The 18,364-nt window shown below is 32.5% G+C and overlaps 6 protein-coding genes across 6 annotated transcripts; 4 read left to right on the top strand and 2 right to left on the bottom strand.

Moving 5' to 3' along the window:
* Window positions 1-304: 304 nt before the first annotated feature.
* On the top strand, window positions 305-976 carry SCDLUD_001512 (uncharacterized protein; the record flags this gene model as incomplete). Its single annotated transcript, XM_046076927.1, has 1 exon — window positions 305-976. The coding sequence occupies one exon, from the start codon at window positions 305-307 to the stop codon at window positions 974-976; it is 672 nt and encodes a 223-aa protein (XP_045935672.1).
* A 219-nt stretch (window positions 977-1,195) lies between these two features.
* On the bottom strand, window positions 1,196-2,251 carry ERG26 (sterol-4-alpha-carboxylate 3-dehydrogenase (decarboxylating); the record flags this gene model as incomplete). The annotated part of the gene is made up of 1 exon (XM_046079924.1): window positions 1,196-2,251. One exon carries the CDS (start codon window positions 2,249-2,251, stop codon window positions 1,196-1,198), a length of 1,056 nt encoding a protein of 351 aa, XP_045935671.1.
* Window positions 2,252-3,932: 1,681 nt separating this feature from the next.
* Window positions 3,933-8,729, top strand: SCDLUD_001510 (truncated gag-pol fusion protein; the record flags this gene model as incomplete). The annotated part of the gene is made up of 1 exon (XM_046081493.1): window positions 3,933-8,729. The coding sequence occupies one exon, from the start codon at window positions 3,933-3,935 to the stop codon at window positions 8,727-8,729; it is 4,797 nt and encodes a 1,598-aa protein (XP_045935670.1).
* Window positions 8,730-11,640: 2,911 nt separating this feature from the next.
* EFM5 (protein-lysine N-methyltransferase) lies at window positions 11,641-12,519 on the bottom strand (the record flags this gene model as incomplete). Its single annotated transcript, XM_046080399.1, has 2 exons — window positions 11,641-12,352; window positions 12,491-12,519. 2 exons carry the CDS (start codon window positions 12,517-12,519, stop codon window positions 11,641-11,643), a joined length of 741 nt encoding a protein of 246 aa, XP_045935669.1.
* A 541-nt stretch (window positions 12,520-13,060) lies between these two features.
* Window positions 13,061-16,591, top strand: TFC3 (transcription factor TFIIIC subunit TFC3; the record flags this gene model as incomplete). The annotated part of the gene is made up of 1 exon (XM_046080398.1): window positions 13,061-16,591. One exon carries the CDS (start codon window positions 13,061-13,063, stop codon window positions 16,589-16,591), a length of 3,531 nt encoding a protein of 1,176 aa, XP_045935668.1.
* Window positions 16,592-16,861: 270 nt separating this feature from the next.
* Window positions 16,862-18,145, top strand: NUP60 (FG-nucleoporin NUP60; the record flags this gene model as incomplete). The annotated part of the gene is made up of 1 exon (XM_046080397.1): window positions 16,862-18,145. The coding sequence occupies one exon, from the start codon at window positions 16,862-16,864 to the stop codon at window positions 18,143-18,145; it is 1,284 nt and encodes a 427-aa protein (XP_045935667.1).
* Window positions 18,146-18,364: the final 219 nt, after the last annotated feature.

Genomic DNA, 18,364 nt, shown 5'->3' with positions numbered 1-18,364 from the left:
GTGCTTCTTTTGCCAGTTTTGTGTCATTATTTTATTATATATATATATATATATATATATACTTTAAAACAAAATGCTCCATTCAATTCCAACATAGCAAATTTAAACGTATCAACAATGAAACACAGTTTTTTTTTAGAAACAAACATGTGATTTTCTTTTTTCTAAAGATAGAAAAAAGGATCAGAAAGAACTAAACCCCACAGTTGAATATCTATTAATAATTAACAAAGCAACTGCTTACTAAAATAGAAAAGCATATAACATTTTTTTTTTTTTTTTTTTTTTTCGTTCTATATTACATATGAAATTATTCAATAAGGCGATTGTAAATTTTATCATTTTCATGCTAGCAGTGGAAAGTAAAGACCTGCGTATAGAAGCACTAAGTCCTAGACACAATATATATGCTTATTACGTTCCCAATACGTTTTGTACCAAAGAAGACGCTAGATTACTAAACACATGTACATACGATCTTTTACCCAGATTAAAAGTGTGCAACACTAATGATCTACTTTGTGAGTGTCGCGCCTTGAAGAACTTAGAAAGAAAGTGTTTCGGTTTATGCACAAATTCTATTCCTAGTAACTTTTTATCTATTATGTCAGATGTTTGTAGAACCCTAGATGGAGGAAATCTACGCAATGTGACAGTTGAAACTCGACCTGTTAGTCTAGAAAGATATTTTAACTCGAACAAAATTCTAATCGAGAAACAAAAATCAAATGCTACTGTAACAACGAGACTAGGCAACAAAGGAGCGGAAACCAAACATAATTCCTATGATATTTATGGTGATATGTCGCAGGAAAATGGTAAAATTAAACAAAAATACTACAGCATTACTTACACGAATTCGACAGACATTGGAGAAAGATACGAGCAGTTATCAGAGACATCCAAGACTAAAACTTTTACATCCTTGCCAATTTATTTTTTTTCTATAATTATTTTTGTATTTTTGTACCTTTAAAAACTAGTGAAGATCCGACAACATAATCCTTTATTCTCCCTTCTTTTGTTTCTTTCACTCATAATAATATTATAATGTTAGCTATTTGTAAGTAGATTTCAAAAATATGATTATATAGTTCTGTAAGTCACTCTCGTTGATCTCATAAAGTTAAAAAATGATAATAAAAGTAACACACATACATAAACTTATACGTTAATAGATACATTCCTATGCTACTTAATCCAAGCCTTCATCCATCCAGGCCAAAGTCCTATTAATACCTTCTTCAATGCCAACTACTGGATAATACCCCAATAATCTCTTGGCCTTGCTAATATTATGGTAACGATAAGCACATACAATTTTAACTCTGAAAGGAGTTAAACCTGGTTCTTTGCCTAGCAATTTAGAAAAAAATTCAGACAAGTATCCAACAACAATGGCAACTGGTCTGGACAAAACAATATTATACTTATCAATGTGTCCATCTGCCTTCCAAACAGTACGTGCTAAGGCCCAGAAATAGGCAGGAGTGTCATTTGTAATGAAAAATGTTTCCCCAGAAACTGCATTTCTTGTCTCTGCGTCTAGTAATTTTATAGCTGCCAAAACATGAGCATTCGCAACATTTCCTGCATACGTCCAATCAAACAAGTTATTGTTGTCGCCAATTTGAAATTTAGATTGACCAAGCTTGGCAACTGCCCTCAACCCTGGGACCAATTGACGATCGCCAGGCCCAAAAATACCAGCTGGCCTTAAGGCAACTGTTAAAAATCCACACGAGGGATCGTTTGCCTTTAACACCATCCCTTCTGCTATAGCTTTGGTCTCATTGTAACCATCCATAGGAATCTCTGGTATTGGCCAAGTCTCGTCTGCATTGTGAATATCTTGCCCGTTAAAAATAACACCAGCCGAGGAAGTATAGACCAAGGCTTTCACACCACAAGCTTTGGAAACCTTAATCAAATTCCTAGTACCTTCAACATTCACCTTCTCATATACCTCTTGGGTATTCCCGTGCATGGGAGAAGCAGAATGGACTACAACATTGGCACCCGAACTTTTGATCGCTTTAGCAACATCTTCTTCGGATGTTAGATCCCCTTTAAAAAACTCTATTTCTTTTGGGTTAAATGTGAACTGTTTACTTAACTTTTCTGGTATTGGACGGACATCAAATACACAGATCTTTGGTTGAGGTTTAACATCATAAAATTCTTGAATTAAATGAAGACCTAAAAACCCAGCACCACCAATTAGCAATACACTTTTTATCTCCTTGGACATCCCTAATAATATAGATTTTTTTTTTTCTTTTTTTTTAATAAAAGTCTGTGTAGCTTATGTTCCTGGTGAATTACAGATCACAGTGGGGACAAATAAATAAAGATATATGAGGAAATTTTATAATAGAGAAAAAAAAAAAAAGGAAAAGGGAAAAGGGAAAAGGGAAAACGAAAAAAAAAAAAAAAAAAGCAGTAATAATGCCAATCATAATGGTCGTAATAACATCAACAGCAACCAAAAGTTCCTATAATCCTGGAAAACTAAGAAATAGTTGGAGCCTGCAATTTTAATTCAAAATAAAATCATTAATTAAAAAATGGGAAAAACACGATTCCTTACTCACGCAGAGCATAATAAAAAGTTATACTGTACGAGTGCAAAAACTATCGTAACTTACCAAAAAAAAAAAAACAAAAAAAAAAAAAAAGAATTCGAAAAAAATTCCCATCTTGTTATAAACGAATCTGTCGTTCATTAATTTCTTCTTGATATTAGTTGAAAAGTAGAACCTACTGCAGTGCTCCAGCTCACTTACTATTTAACTAATAACTTCAAACTATTCTATTATACAACAATCATAAAACCCCATATCTATGCGCTTCATCCAGTCACTATCAGTCTATATCAGAACGTTTAGGAATTGAAAAGAGCATTCAGATGGTTGCTGATAAACATGGCGCTTTATAGATGTTTACTTTATCAAGATTTACCCTTATTCTAATAGGATACTAGCTGTAAACACCCCATACTAACCATATAACTAACTTATCTTTTGTTTTGATTTTTGAGCATATTTTGTAACTCCTAAATAATAGCATCTGCCACCAAAAGTTTACTTTGTTATCTTTATTAATTGTCAAGAAAAATTAGAAGAACCTAATATCCTTTTCAAACATTATAACAAGACCTACAAGAGTATCGCTATTCCTATCATGACAAAACATAATATATTATATGTAAAATATAGACATTAATAGACAACAATGCTCACTAGATACCCAAACTTATGTCCCTATATTTATTTTTTCAAGAAAACAAATACAAGGGCTTATTTTCTTAATTATATGTAATAACTCCTTTATTAAGTTCCTGCTAGTTAAGGTTATTTTCTACTTGTACAATGTACGTCATGTAACTCTCCTTGTCAAATGATAAAAAAATCTTGATAGTAATTTTACACTGCAAGACGTAGTACATTGATATATACACTTTTATTAGGTCAACCATCTCCTTAGCACTTATTAAGAAAATAAAAATACAGGTGTGTATTTACGTTATATTTACCCATACATCATATGCTGGTATTCTTATACATTCTAGCTTTGTGTATATCACACAATATCAATAATTCTGTCGAACAGTTAGATCAGCTATTCGCTCAACAACATTCATGAGTTTCGACAAAAAGTTTTTTTTCCAGTCCAAATTTTGTGTTATAATAAAAGATATATAAATTGTGAGTTTATTTTGTTGAGAAAATAATGTTGAGAAAATAAATGTACGGGTGTGTATATTTATTTTCTATCTGCCTGTTCGTCATATGCATGGCTGCTTCTAAATACTATCTTTCCTTTTATAATATTATATTAATTAAGTTATACGTAATTATATAAGAAGTCCCTTTTACATAAGCTAAAAGAGACTAAGGTGTATATTCATATTAACAGGTATATTACATAATATGAATCATTCTATTGATCGGTTAGATCAGCTATTCGCTCAACAGGTTATGAGCCCTGAGGCAATACCCGAAGTACTCTACAAATTAAAAGGAAATTCCAACTATAAAAAATGGTGTGACGAATTTACTTATATGTTAACAGCCTTTAACCCATATATTGTGAGTTTCTTGCAAACTGGTCTATTAAACATACCAGACATTAATAATGCTGATACATTTGTTACCACTAGAATGCTTACCACGGCTAGTCGAATTGCAGACATGGCCATCAGAAAATCTCTCGATGAAAATACATTAGATACATATACAGCTGCCACAAATGCTTTTCGGGGCACAAATTATTATCTAAGAACCAAGGCCGGCTGGGATAGCTTGAATGAGATGTATTCCTCCGGTACTTTGAGATCCTACTATGATGCCATGAGCAAGAAGCCTACACCTTATACCTTAACTTCTTCCATTTCGACATGTACTGAAGTTATAAATCATCTAGTCGAATTAGATGACTTGAGAATGACAAACTCAGTTTTATACCAAAGTGCCTTATTTTTAGATTATTGTCCAGCAATTGCTGATATGGTGATTGATAAGTATGGTGATTCCACAGATGTCACTGTTAATCAGATTAAATTGTATTTGACTAATAAGTCAGCAACAAGAAAGAATAAAGACAATGCCATAAATCCATTATCTTCTGCTTTTCTTTCTCAATCTTCAACCCTCAATACATCACAGAAAATCCAAAATGGTGATGCTTTTACTAAGGTCTCAGCCAAAAATCAAAGATATAACAGAGAAACAAAGTATAGGTGCAAGTTATGCGACAAAGATCATAAAACTATCAATTGTCCCGATATTGAGAAATGTAGAGAAATATTACAAAAAACCAAAAGTAGCGCATTCTTCTCAAACGGAAATTCTAAATCCCGAAAATGTGATAATTTTGTCAAATCTGAACCTATTTGGTGTTTAGATAGTGGATGTTCAGCACATATGACTGATAATAGGAGTTGTTTTACAGAACTACTACCATGTAACACAACAGTTAATGGTATTGGTGGAAAGAGATTAACGGCAGAAGGAATAGGAACTGTTAATATAAATGGAACTGTCTTCAGGGATGTTTTATATGTACCTGATCTTCAGAACAATCTAATTTCTGTTAGGAAAATTAGGAGTGAAGGTTATGACCTTGTATTCAAGAAAGACGGTACCGTCTGGCTACATGGAAAAGATGTGTTACGTCAGGTTGGTATTGAAACTAAGGGCGGTATTTATTCTTGGTGTGGTGATTCCTTTGCTTTCTGCTCTCTTGCTGCGGACAACCTATCGTTTGGCCCAGTCTCACAAAAGATTGCAGCTTCCTCATCAAGTGCACCAATCTGGCATGCTAAATTAGGACACCCCAGTGTTAAATATTATAATGCCGCTGCCCGGATATTTGGAAAACCAATTTTGAACTCTGAGAAGTATTCTAAATGCCCAACCTGTCAATTGTCAAAAGGTATCCATGACAAGTCGACATCTTCAACCACTACGTATAAACAACCACTGTCTGTCATCATGGTTGATATCTGTGGTGGCTTTCGATATAAAGAACAAACTGAAGCTAGATATTTTCTAACAATAGTTGATGCTTTCTCCCGATATATAACTGTTATATCCTTAAAGCGCAAATCTGATGCCACATCCTCATTGATTACATGGATAACCCAAATTGAGAATTTCTTTGCTGCAAATGGTTACAATTATCGACTTGGTACTATTAGATCTGATCATGGTGGTGAATTTGACAACAATAATTTTCATGAATATCTTCAAAAGAAAGGGGTGAAACATGAATTCACCGTATCACATTCCAGTTATCAAAATGGAATTGCTGAGCGTACACATCGTACTATCGAAGAACGAATGAGAGCATTGATGATTGGAGGAAAGGTACCACCCTATTTGTGGACAGAGGCACTACAAACTTCTGTCTATATTATCAACAGGACACCTCGTCCATTTAACAATAACAAAATACCATACTGTATCTGGTTTAATAAATCTCCCAAATCTATTAATATAGAACATCTACATGTATTTGGATGTGCTGCGTATGTTACATTACCAGAGTCTAATCGTGATGGAAAATTGATGCCAAACTCTATCCTTGGTGTTTTTGTTGGTTATGATAGCTCTCACAAAGCCTATAGGATTTATCATATTGATAGTGCTAAGATTTTTGTTGCAGCTAATAGAGATATTGTTTTTGATGATACTATGTTTCCATTTGCCTACTCATCTGACTCGTCAAAAGCCTATAATTTTGCTGATTCAAAAGTTACAGGACCCCCTAAGTATCCATCTATTGGATCAACCCAAACTAATTCATCTATTAATCCTAGTATGGCTAGTAAAGGAACTTACCTACCACCAATGACATCTATGATAAACAATATCAATACCTCATCTTTATCGTCTGACTCAGACGGGGATATAATTCTACCAGATGATAAAAAGACCTTTGACTCATTACAGAATAACAAAATTGCTAATACAACCAATTCTGACTTAGTTCCCTTAGCAACAAACTCAATTATTCATCGAATGCCTGATGATTCCCCAATGCCGTACATCGGACATCAGCCTGTTGAAAGTACTCAAACTGGGTTAGATACCATTCTCCCTCCTAGGCAATCATGTATTGCTGCAAATCCTATCAAACAATTATCAGTTCTCCCAACCAATTATGAAACTGGTGAACATACCTCTAAAGAAAAATTAGCTTCCTTGGACAGCCTTGTTCCCTTCTCAAACAGTTCATCCTTGCCTGCTACAGAATCATCTGAATCCATTCCTTCTCCTGATTTTTCAAAACTATTACCAGACTCGCAGAAATTACTAACCACTTCAGTTCAACCACTTGAAGTTGGTGAAGCAACAGCTCCTTTCCTTGGATCGTCATCAGTGGCTCCCTTTTTCATTCCCCATGGTGGGAATACACCACTTACCTCTCAGCTTTTGGATCTTGCTTTACCATCTACTTCTATATCTTCCTCACCATCAACATCAGAAAATTCCTCTTCGACTGTACCATCACTAAATGAATTACCATTATTACCAGCTTCAACTGGAACAACAGATTCCTTAGTCCATACATCGCCTGACGTTTTTGATCAGACTGAAACCAACGCTACTGAGGGTTATTCATCCACTGCTATTAAACGTTCCCATACAGCAGCATTTCCTGAGCACTCTAATATTGCTTTATCTGCTATGGCCTATTTTGGAACCCATGATGATAAAATACCACAAAACTTTAGTGCTGCATTAAAAGGTCCAAATGGTAAAAAATGGAAAAGTGCGTGTCAACAGGAATTAAATTCGCTTGTTGAAAATCACACGTTTGATTTGGTTTCTCCTCCATCCGACACTAAAACTATAGGTTCTCGTTGGGTCTTTACCATTAAGGATTCAGGGTTGTACAAAGCCCGTTTAGTTGCCCAAGGTTTTACACAGCGTGCTGGTATTGATTACAATGAAACATTTGCTCCTGTTATTCGTTATAGCAGCGTTCGTTTGTTTCTTGCTGTTGCTGCGTCTCGTGGTTTCCTAATCCACCAAATGGATGTAACCACGGCATTTCTAAATGCACCTATTGATACACCCATATATGTCCGTCCTCCTGTTGGTTATCCACATGCTCCTGGCATGGTGTGGAAATTGAATAAAAGCTTATATGGTTTGAAACAAGCGCCTCTTCTTTGGAACCAAACTATAGCTGGAAAATTAGCCCATATAGGCTTTACAAAACATCCATCTGAGCATGGGTTGTTTGTTTGTTGCAATAACTCCGATGAAACTTTTGTTGCACTCTATGTTGATGATTTATTGATTGCCGGTAGCTCTTCTGCTAATGTTTCTAAAGTCAAGCATTACTTGTCCGAGTGTTTCCAGATGAAAGATCTTGGACCTGCTTCAAAATTTCTTGGTATGAACATAACGCAATCTCCACAAGGAATTTCGGTCTCTCTATCCGATTATATTTCAAAATTGCTTGTTGAATTTGGACCTCCATTTAAACCCATTCATACTCCACTAGATAAACATGCCGATTTATTTTCTTCAATTGAACCTCCAACTTCCGATATCACTAGATTTCAAAGCATGGTGGGAAAACTGCTATTTGCTTCGAATACTGTGAGATATGATATTGCTTTTGCTGCTTCATTTTTATCTCGGTTTCTCAAATCGCCTACAAATGTGCATCTGAAAGCTGCTAGAAGAGTTGTTGACTATCTAATTACTACTAAAGATTTTAGTCTCACTTATAAAAAAGGTATTCCGTCTCATCTTACTGTCTACAGTGATGCATCCTATGCCGATGATAAGACGGATATGCATTCTACCTGTGGATACATCACAGTTTACAGTGGTGCACCCATTACGTGGAGTTCCAAGAAAATTAAAGTAATGTGCTTATCTTCTACTGATGCAGAATATATATCCATGAGTGAAGCGTGTAAAGAAGCATATTGGTTAACTGACATATTTAATGGCCTGAACATTGAAATACCATCTATTGATTTGATGGCTGATAACACATCTGCAATTGCACTTGCTAAACATCCAACACAACACAACCGTACAAAACACATTAACGTAAAATATCACCACATAAGAGAAGCCGTTGAAACCAAAAAGGTAAACATTCAATTTTTAAAAACAACAGAACAACCAGCTGATATGATGACCAAACCTCTCTCAAGAGCTTTACACGAAAGATGCCGTGACACCTTTATTACTACTTAATACTATACAAAGACTATGATAATATTAAGTAAGGGAGAGTGTTGAGAAAATAAATGTACGGGTGTGTATATTTATTTTCTATCTGCCTGTTCGTCATATGCATGGCTGCTTCTAAATACTATCTTTCCTTTTATAATATTATATTAATTAAGTTATACGTAATTATATAAGAAGTCCCTTTTACATAAGCTAAAAGAGACTAAGGTGTATATTCATATTAACAGGTATATTACATAATATGAATCATTCTATTGATCGGTTAGATCAGCTATTCGCTCAACAAATAAATGTACAGGTGTGTATTTATTGTTTATTTACCTGTGTATATCATGTGCTTGTTTTCTTATAGACAGTATCTTTCTTTGTATAACACAACATTACTTAAATTATACGTAAGCTCTATAAAAAGTCTCTTTGCTTACGCTACAGATATTAAAGTGTGTATTCATATTAATGGGTATATTGCATAATATGAATAATTTTATAGAACAGTTAGATCAGCTATTAGCTCAACATAAATCATTATTTTTTATTATGTAAGGAAATAAAAGAGCTGTAAAAAATTGCAACTACACAATATGTTACCGCTAAATAAGAGAAAATAAGAGAAAATAAGCATGTAAATTTATTATTCAAACATACTTGGTATGTTTCTTTTACATGTATATATAAAGTTGCTTTTTAGTTCGGTCATATAAAGCTTATATTATCACCTTTTATAGGGAGGGAGGAGGAGGTGAAATTTTTTGTATTTTCCATATTGTACGTAATTCTTTTCATTTTCTATATTAAGCAATTTCTTAATAAGGTTATAGTTTCCGGAACTACAGCAAATATTTAAGCTGTGTCACAATAAATCGAATGAAACATTTATTTAAAAATTCTTATTAATAATGATCAAAGTCATATAGAACCTGTCAAGTAGATCTGATTCATCTGCTTCCCCAGGATTCAATTATCCTTTCATATAAAAAAAATTTATCTTTTATGCTATAATTATGTCATTATTTTTTCACTTATGTCAGAATTATACATTATTTGATTGTTCTAGAGAGATATTTAAAAAACTTTTTTTTTTTATTTTATTTTATTTTTTTTTTTTTTTTTTAATCTTTCTTTTTAACGAATATCAAAATTATTCAATCAATAAAGTTATGCTTATTTTTTAATAAACTTTTCGATATTAATATATCACTTGCTTCAGTATATCATGCGTAAACAAATAGTTCAACAAAAATCTGATTTTATCCTTTCATTGAATTATTCATATTACTTAATATACCTATTGCTATGAATCTACACCCTAGTCCTTATACCTTCTCCACAGAGCTTATCTTTATGATTTATACTTAGTTTAAGTTCATTGAGATCATATAAGTGAATGTAAAAACTAAAATAATTAAGTGCATGATGTGCAAAAAAATAAAAAAATTGTATATATATTTGTTGAGCAAAAAGCTGGTCTTACTATTACATAGAATTGTTCATATTATGTAATGTATCTGTTAATATGAATATATTGCCTTTGTCACTTCAGCTTAAATGTAAAAACCATTAATATAACGAAAACAGTGTCATGTTATATATATGTCAATATAGGATTTATAATCATACCGGTATACAATGTTGAGAAAATAAATGTACGGGTGTGTCTTTATTTTTTATCTGTTCGTACATCATATACGTGGCTGCTTCTAGATATTATCTTTCCTTATATAATATGAATCATTCTATTGATCGGTTAGATCAGCTATACGCTCAACATACATTACCCAAAAAAAAACATTTTATGCACCCGTACCTTTTTAAAGATTCGTACTTTCTATATATAGAAATATCTATTATAAAACTAATTTTTGGGTTCGCAAAGTATTTTTTATTTATATTTAATAAAATATAATATTTTATTAACTTATTATTAAAATAATAGTAAATAAGTATAATTTACGGTTTTTAATTTAAATATATAATTTAAATTTGTATTATTATTATAAATCTTAATTGTGATATTGTACTTTTATAATTATTAAATACTAATATTATGCGAACAATAAATTTGTGTTTTTAATAATTATATTTATTTTTAATTTTTTTTAAAAAATTAATATTTGATAGTTGGAAAAAATAAAGGTACAGGTGTTTTGTGTTTTTTTTTTTTTTTTCCTATTGAATTAGTATACGTTATAAGCTTGCTTATTTTCAATCTTATCTTTACCGTATATAATACTACTTGTTTGTAAGCTACAGGCACCAGGATGTAGGTTTATAGTAACAGGTATATGACATAATAACGAATAATTCAATTCATCGAGTAGATAAGTTTTTTGCTTCATATCTATATTTGTTGAAGAGATAAGCCGATCTATGCGAGCAATTGAACTATTTGCATAATGTAATATATCGAATAACAGGTTTGTCCAATCTAAGTTTCATAAACTTTTTAAAAAAAATCCCTTCAGTATTTCTTTAATTAATAGGCGGCATCATATAAAAAAACTGAAAAGATTAGAAAGAAATATCATCGAATTATGTGCTACGATTTTATGGGAGAGAATATGTCGCTGAATATTTTGTTTTTTCGTTTATATATGTACATATATATATATATATATATATATAATATTTTTTATGGACGTGTATATTACGTAATTGTTGATATAACATATTTAAGAAAGTAAGTTATATTTCATAATATCACCATGCCTGTTGAGTGACTAGATCAACCATTCAGTCAGTAAAATATATCTTTTATAGCAATTTTACATACTTCTGTTATTATATAATATGTAATTATAAAAAGGAGGATATTAGAAGCATAGCAAAGTTATAGACTGAAAAAAAGGCACCGCTACTTTAAAAAAAAAAAAAAAAAAAAAAAAAAGCGATAAACAAAGCGAATAAAAGTAATGTTTTAATCGCATTCGAATTTCCATTTGGCCCATTCAAACGAAGCATAGCATCTAAACTCATTGGATAATCCATTGGCATGCTCTGGATGGAATGTGGTGATATGTGTATCAGGATAAGCCCTGGATATTACATTTTTCATCCTTTCTCCCGTACAAGACACCAAGCGATATTTCAAAGCACCTGTTTTCGTTTTTTGTGCCTTATCCGAGACCAATAATGCCTTGGCAGTGATGGATGATTTTGTTTGACAATCATCCGTTAAAAATGGAGGATCAATCAACAATCTATGCACTTTTCCTTTCAGCTTATCATTAAAATCTAGTGGTTTAAAATAGTCATAGTAAAAGAAGTAGTCTTTTCCTGCCAATACTTCAAACCGCTTATCGTATTCGAAAAGATATATCTTCTTTGTGGGCAAAGTAGCTGGATCTTTCTTTTTAATTGAAGCGAAAACAGATGGTGCACTAACAATCGCAACCACAGTTTCTTCGTCTGCACCTTCTAGTAACGCATCTGCCAATAAGTCGGCAGTTTCATCGCTGTACCAAAATTGGGACAACTGCCAATCTTCTTTAAACAACTCCATTCCTTTCAAGTTTTGTTTTTCGAATTTTTCATCAGCAGCTGTATATAAACTTTGGAACTCTTCTTGACGCTGCTTTTCTTCTTGCTTGAATTCTTGTAAAGCCGCTAATGCATGTGCTGAAAGTGTTCTATAATAATAAAATTGAAAATAATACAAACAAGATATATAGTAATAAACCAATAATAGGATGTTAGATGTTAGTAACTATAAAACAAATATAAAGCAATCGACCCTAGTAACTGTGTTGACTACATTTGTAACATACAATTCTGTATCTGAGTCTGTATCAACCATATTCAAAGTTGCCAAATTGATGTCTTATGCTTGAACTGTTGAAAGATATTATAACACTACGTTTGTTTTATACCAAATGCGAATTTTAGAGACCATAAACTCTGATCGAATAAAATTCACCAAAGGAAAAAAAAAAAAAGAAAAGAAGACGAAAAGTATTTGAATTTCCCGTGATACATATTTGTTATTTTTTAAAAATCTCTAAAGCCGAACTTTTCGGTAAGCCTCGAACAATTTAATTAAAAAAAGAGACCGATAAACAACGGCCTGCAATATTAAACAGGGAATCTGAATAAGGAAAAAAAAAAAAAAAAAAAAAAAAGGCCGCTTGTCTTTTTTTTTATTAGAAAAATATGTATCTATAACTAAAATGATAATGCAATTAGCTATAACTATATATATATATATATATATTTTTCTTTTTTCTTTTCCTTTTTTTGTTTTTGCTTTTGCTTTTGCTTTTGCTTTCATACATCTGTAGTTAGCCAATCCATGGAACTAATTAAAGATTTGCAATACCAATACATACATATTTAAAAAGATGTGTTTAGCGCCGGATGAGTTGCTGTCTCAGATTAGTCAAGAGATCGCTTATCATAAGGGGAAAGTAAATTTGGAAACTTTTTGGAATATAACAAAACAATTCATTGACATTAGTGATATTAGTATTAAGGATTTTGTGTTGAGAAACCTATTGGCGGATGATGACATCCAATTCCTATTTAATGGCAGTCAACTAGATCACAAAGATGAACTTACTTATTTTAATTTAAACCAAGAGGAATTGCATAACTACGAAATTAAACTAAGCGATGATAAATTATGGTTATTGTTGACCAATTATACATCCAAAGATTCAAACATTGGTGGAATGGCTTTTGAGTTACTTTTAGAAATTGCTAAGAATAAGGAAAAAGGCATTAACACTTTAACCCTTCAACGTAACACTAAGCAGGATTCTAGAAGTTTTACGGGCAGATTAAATAAGTTAGGATCCTTGATTATTTCTGAACCTTGCATTTTTAAAGGTCATGTCACTAAACATTTGGTATATTACAAGTTTAATAACACTGTTCGTGAGAAAAAGACAAAAATTGTTGGAAGTGGGGACTATATTGACTGGAAGCGATTCTTACCAATTATTGTAGAAACCGTTAAAAACTCCAAAAATCAACTAAGACAAGTTCTAGATTTGAGAAGAGAATTGAAATTTGACAAGGAAAGAAAAGTTAAGAGGAGGTTCCAATCAGGTATTACTTGGTTAGTGGATAATGGATACTTAAAAAAGGTGTTTGTTTTATCGCCAATAAACAATACTGTGAAAATTGTTTGTGTTCAATATATAAGGGATTTAAAATCAGAAGAGCAGGCCCTAACCAATTTTGATGAAAGCGAGAATGAGGAAGAAGAAAATGATGATGATGATGATGATGATGAGGACAAAATGCGTGATGAAGATGAAGATACTAACGGGGCGGGTGAAGACGAAGAGGAACGTGCTGCAAATCTAGCAGCTAATCAAAACATTTTACAAGCACCTTCTTTGATTATAGAAGATGCACAAGAAATAAATGGTAAAAAAAAACAATTTTTGGTAAATAGATTTCATCCGTTACAAACAATAACAAATTCTTATATTTCACAGTTTGGTAAAGAAGGTGCTACTTCTATGCAGACTATAGATAATATTTGTGGGAATGATTACAAAAGACCTTTCACTAGATCGATTGAATTTTTCGCTGATGCACCCAGTGTTTTGGACAACACACCATATAATGGATTCAGGTTGATAAAAGTTTATGATTTTGAGGGGAAAAGAAAACACCACCGTTTTTTTACGGAGGATAGTTATTTGGCATTGACCTCTCAGAAAAAAAAGAAACGAGGGCCTTTATTTGAGCCCATAATTGAACAGCAACTAACATTAAAGGATTTGGAAGAGAAAAACTTATCTGTTTTCCCCGACATTCTAGGTGCCACTACGTTACCTAGTGGGGAAGAACATTATATTTGGTATAACGATTTAAATACGAATGTGAAAAAGGAAGTGAAGAAAAGAACACATATTATGGTTGAAGGTCCAAAAGCATCTCGTCTAAAAGAGAAAAGAGCGAAAATTAAACCGGAAAGGCCATTACCTTCCACAGTTCATCCTAGAACTCCAGGAGCAATTGAGGTTAATGGATTTTCAGGGACAACTTTGAAATCTTTACAGCGTCAAAGAGCAATTATGCAATTGTTGATGAAAAACAAAGGTGTTTTAGTTTACAGGGATAGTATTTTGGAGGATGTTGCTAGGACCGTTGGCTTGAAAACAGTTTTGGACAGGAAAACATTTTATAGAGACATTGAAGATCTCCGGAAATGTGGGAAGTTGCGTGTTCGGGAAAATGGTTTTAATGGTAAAAGTGTATATTTTGGAGCTGAAATTAGTGATGCGGATATCGACAATTATTTAGGCTCTTACAAAGAATCTAAAAAGAAAACAAAGGTCTTAGAAGTTATTAAAAGCTCGGAGCTATATTTTTATGACAAGCGAGAAAAGGATAAGTTCAACAGGGTTCCGAAATCAGTCAAGAGAGTTGAAGAATATCAAGTTAGACATAATGAAGCAAAATTAAAGAGAATGGGCAATAAAAAGTCCAGATCAAGATCTAGGAAAGTTGTTGCTGGCAAACCAACTAAATCTATTGCAGATATACATGGAGAAAAAGAAGACGAATCGACTGCGGAACAAATAATTTCGAACAAAGTGTCAAGGAAGACCAAAAAAGAGCCATACACCGCGTCATCTGTTCGGAACCTGAACTCTAAAGACGGTATTGACTGTTTGATGAAATGTACTATGATTTCCAAGAGTTTGAAAGGACAGGTTTTATGGACTGAAATACAGAAAATATTTCCCAAAAATTCACTTGCAATTTTGAAAAAGCAATATATTAAAAAAAGGACAAAGCTTGGACATGACTATATAAAGTCAGAAATCGCCAAGTGGAAAAGGATCATGGTTAATGCAGTTCAGCAGGGTTTAGGTACTTTAGAAGACGCAGAAAAGTTTAATTTGGCCAAGTTACTCTATATATGGAAAACTCATGAAAGCACCCAAAAAAATAAACCATTGAAATTGTTCAAGGTTTACGAGAAGAATTTTGAAACATATACCCTAGTAGATAAATATACTTTTGAATTTAATGATAATGCAATAACGAAATCTTCGATGGTACAACGACAAAAGCACATATTGAGGAAAACGTATACGGTAGCTTCCAGGCTGAAACAAGAAGACACACCAGGCACTGATGAGATAAAATCCATAATCAAGTCTGTATTAATTTCTGATGATGAAATAGACACGAATACTGTTGCTTTGTTGAAGGCATATCAAAAGGATGACATTGATAAGGCAATGATTAGTATGGCCAAAGAGAAGCAATTGTCATTTATTGGAGCATCTAAATTACAGCTAACGGATGTATTCTTTGATTTTATGGTTAGCAAGGGAAGATTGGATTTTTTTGAAGGATCAGCATCGTTTGCCAGGAAGTTGAATGAAATTCTGTCTAACAACAAGGGGTGGATACTCTCTGAAGAACCAAGTGGTTTTGCAATGTATATTTATTTGGGAATGTTAGAAGCTTTGGATCTTAATGTTATCAATATACCTGTAAACCAAAAAGAAGAGAAATTTTACTATGCTTCCAGAAGATTTGAAACCGGTTCACTAATTTCGCCGTTATTACTTTTTCAAAAAAAGCATTTAAAACATTTTGGTAACCAAACTTGGAAAGTTCCTATACCTTCTGGGCCTCCGTTTTCAAAACTTTGGATTGATAAAAAAGGCAATATAAGGGATAATATTTGGAAAAATATGTTGGGTATAGTTCTCTGGAATGTATTGTTTTATCCAGGCATTGATGTAGGAGGTTTATCTGAAAGGTGTTCGAAGGTGCTATCTAGAAAAGAAATAGAGAATATTGTAGAATGGCTTGAATCGAATGAAGTTATAGCTGTTGGAAATTTAGATGCTATTATGATGAACCCCGGCTTTGCAGAACTTCAAATGTTTGTCTAATTTATGTAAGCTTTTAAGAAAAAAATATTTTTTTTTCTTTTTTTTTTTCTTTTTTTTGGAGGGGGAGAAAAACATGTGGCACGAAACGGACAAGAGGAAAAAATTTTTTTTATTTTTTTTTTTTTTTTTTTTTTTTTATTAATTTTTTTTATTATTTTTTTTTTTTACAATTAAAGAAATAATTATGTAACTATAACAGATACAGTTGCTACTTTTATAATACATCATCGTTAAAAGTTAGAGGGGAAAAGAAAATTAAGAAAGTACATAATGCCTGGTTTCATCGGGAAGGTAGTGAAACCACAAACAAAAAAGAAATCTATTTTTGCAAGTCTGAAGTCTCTTTTTGAAATTCAACGGAACAAAGTAGTAGCGGATAATAAAAAGGAAAAAGTGAAAAAACTGGACTATAATAATAATAATCTGTTGGTTCCTGGCGGTTTTTACACTGGAGATTATGCTACACCTTTACAACCTATCGAAGTAGTTAATTCGATCAAGAATGATACTGTTGTTAATAATATGGACCATGGTCACGAAAATGATAGTTATGCTTCTATACATGAAGATCCAGACACTTCTAATGCAAAATTAGCCAAATTTTTCCAAGAAAAGGGGAAGGAACCTCTATCTGAGATTGAGCTTGAAGGTGTTTTATCACTGATCAACAAATCCAGAAAAGTTTTGGTCAAAAAAGGGGAAGAGGCAATTAACAACCATTCAGCAATGCTTTGTGATAATAAAAGTGCAGTACTATCATCAACCCGCAGATCCTCTGAAGTGCCAGAGTTTACCCCGAATTACGATCCTAATCTCAAGCATGTGCAGTCTTTACCATACAAGAAGAGAATATTTGATTTTTCGGTAGTTGCTTCTCCATATAAATTAAATGGTATTTATCAACCAAAAATAACAGAGAACACAAGTGAGGAACAGGAAAAAACTGAGGTTAAAGGGAAAAAACTAAGTAACACAGCGACAGCGTTAATCAACCTGCTTTCTGAAAGCGAAGAACCGTCTTTAAAGCTTCAAAGAGATGATTCCATGTCTAATCCCTACAAATCTTTTCTACCTAAGGTGGTTGCCACTAAAGATGCAAGCGGCTGTATCGAGGAACAGAAAAATAAGAATCTGTTGTATAAGAACAAACATATGAGGTCTTCTTCTCCGGGCGAAAAAGCTTCAAGACTTGAAGAGAACTCAAAACTTGAAAAAGATGAGCAATCTTTTATTAAAGACAAAACCGAGACTGCGTTGGCTCCAAACAAATCCAAATTTAGTTTTTCATTTAATAGTACTACGCAATCTCTTCCGAAGAACACTGTAGCAAACAATGTGTTAAAGGGCCCAAATGAGAATATTAAAGCCGGTACACTCGATGGAAATTCAAAGGTACAGAATGGATCTGCCATCATTACAAAAGAAAAGAAGGAAGAGACTGAAACTTGTTACAATTACGATTTTCCAACGCCATCACTGTTCCCTGGTTGTGCACTTGATTCTAGTGTTGATGAAGCAAAAGTAGAATTGTTTAAACGGTCATTTGTATTCTAAATAATGAGTTACAATATTTTATAAGTGATATAATATAAAAAGAAAAGGAAAAATAAATAAATAATAATAATAATAATAATAATAATAATAATAATAATAATAATAATAATAATAGTTAACATTTAATGTTTAAAAGAATGGAAAAAAAAAAAAAAAAAAAAAAAAAATGAAAAAAATTAAGAAGGTATAAACTAGAAAAAATGTAAGGGATTGAAGGAA

Source organism: Saccharomycodes ludwigii, chromosome II, assembly GCF_020623625.1.
Source record: "Saccharomycodes ludwigii strain NBRC 1722 chromosome II, whole genome shotgun sequence".
Classification (NCBI taxonomy): Eukaryota; Fungi; Ascomycota; class Saccharomycetes; order Saccharomycodales; family Saccharomycodaceae; genus Saccharomycodes; species Saccharomycodes ludwigii.
The sequence above is the reverse complement of the archived record's forward strand: the minus strand, read 5'-3'. Positions and strand labels throughout refer to the sequence as shown.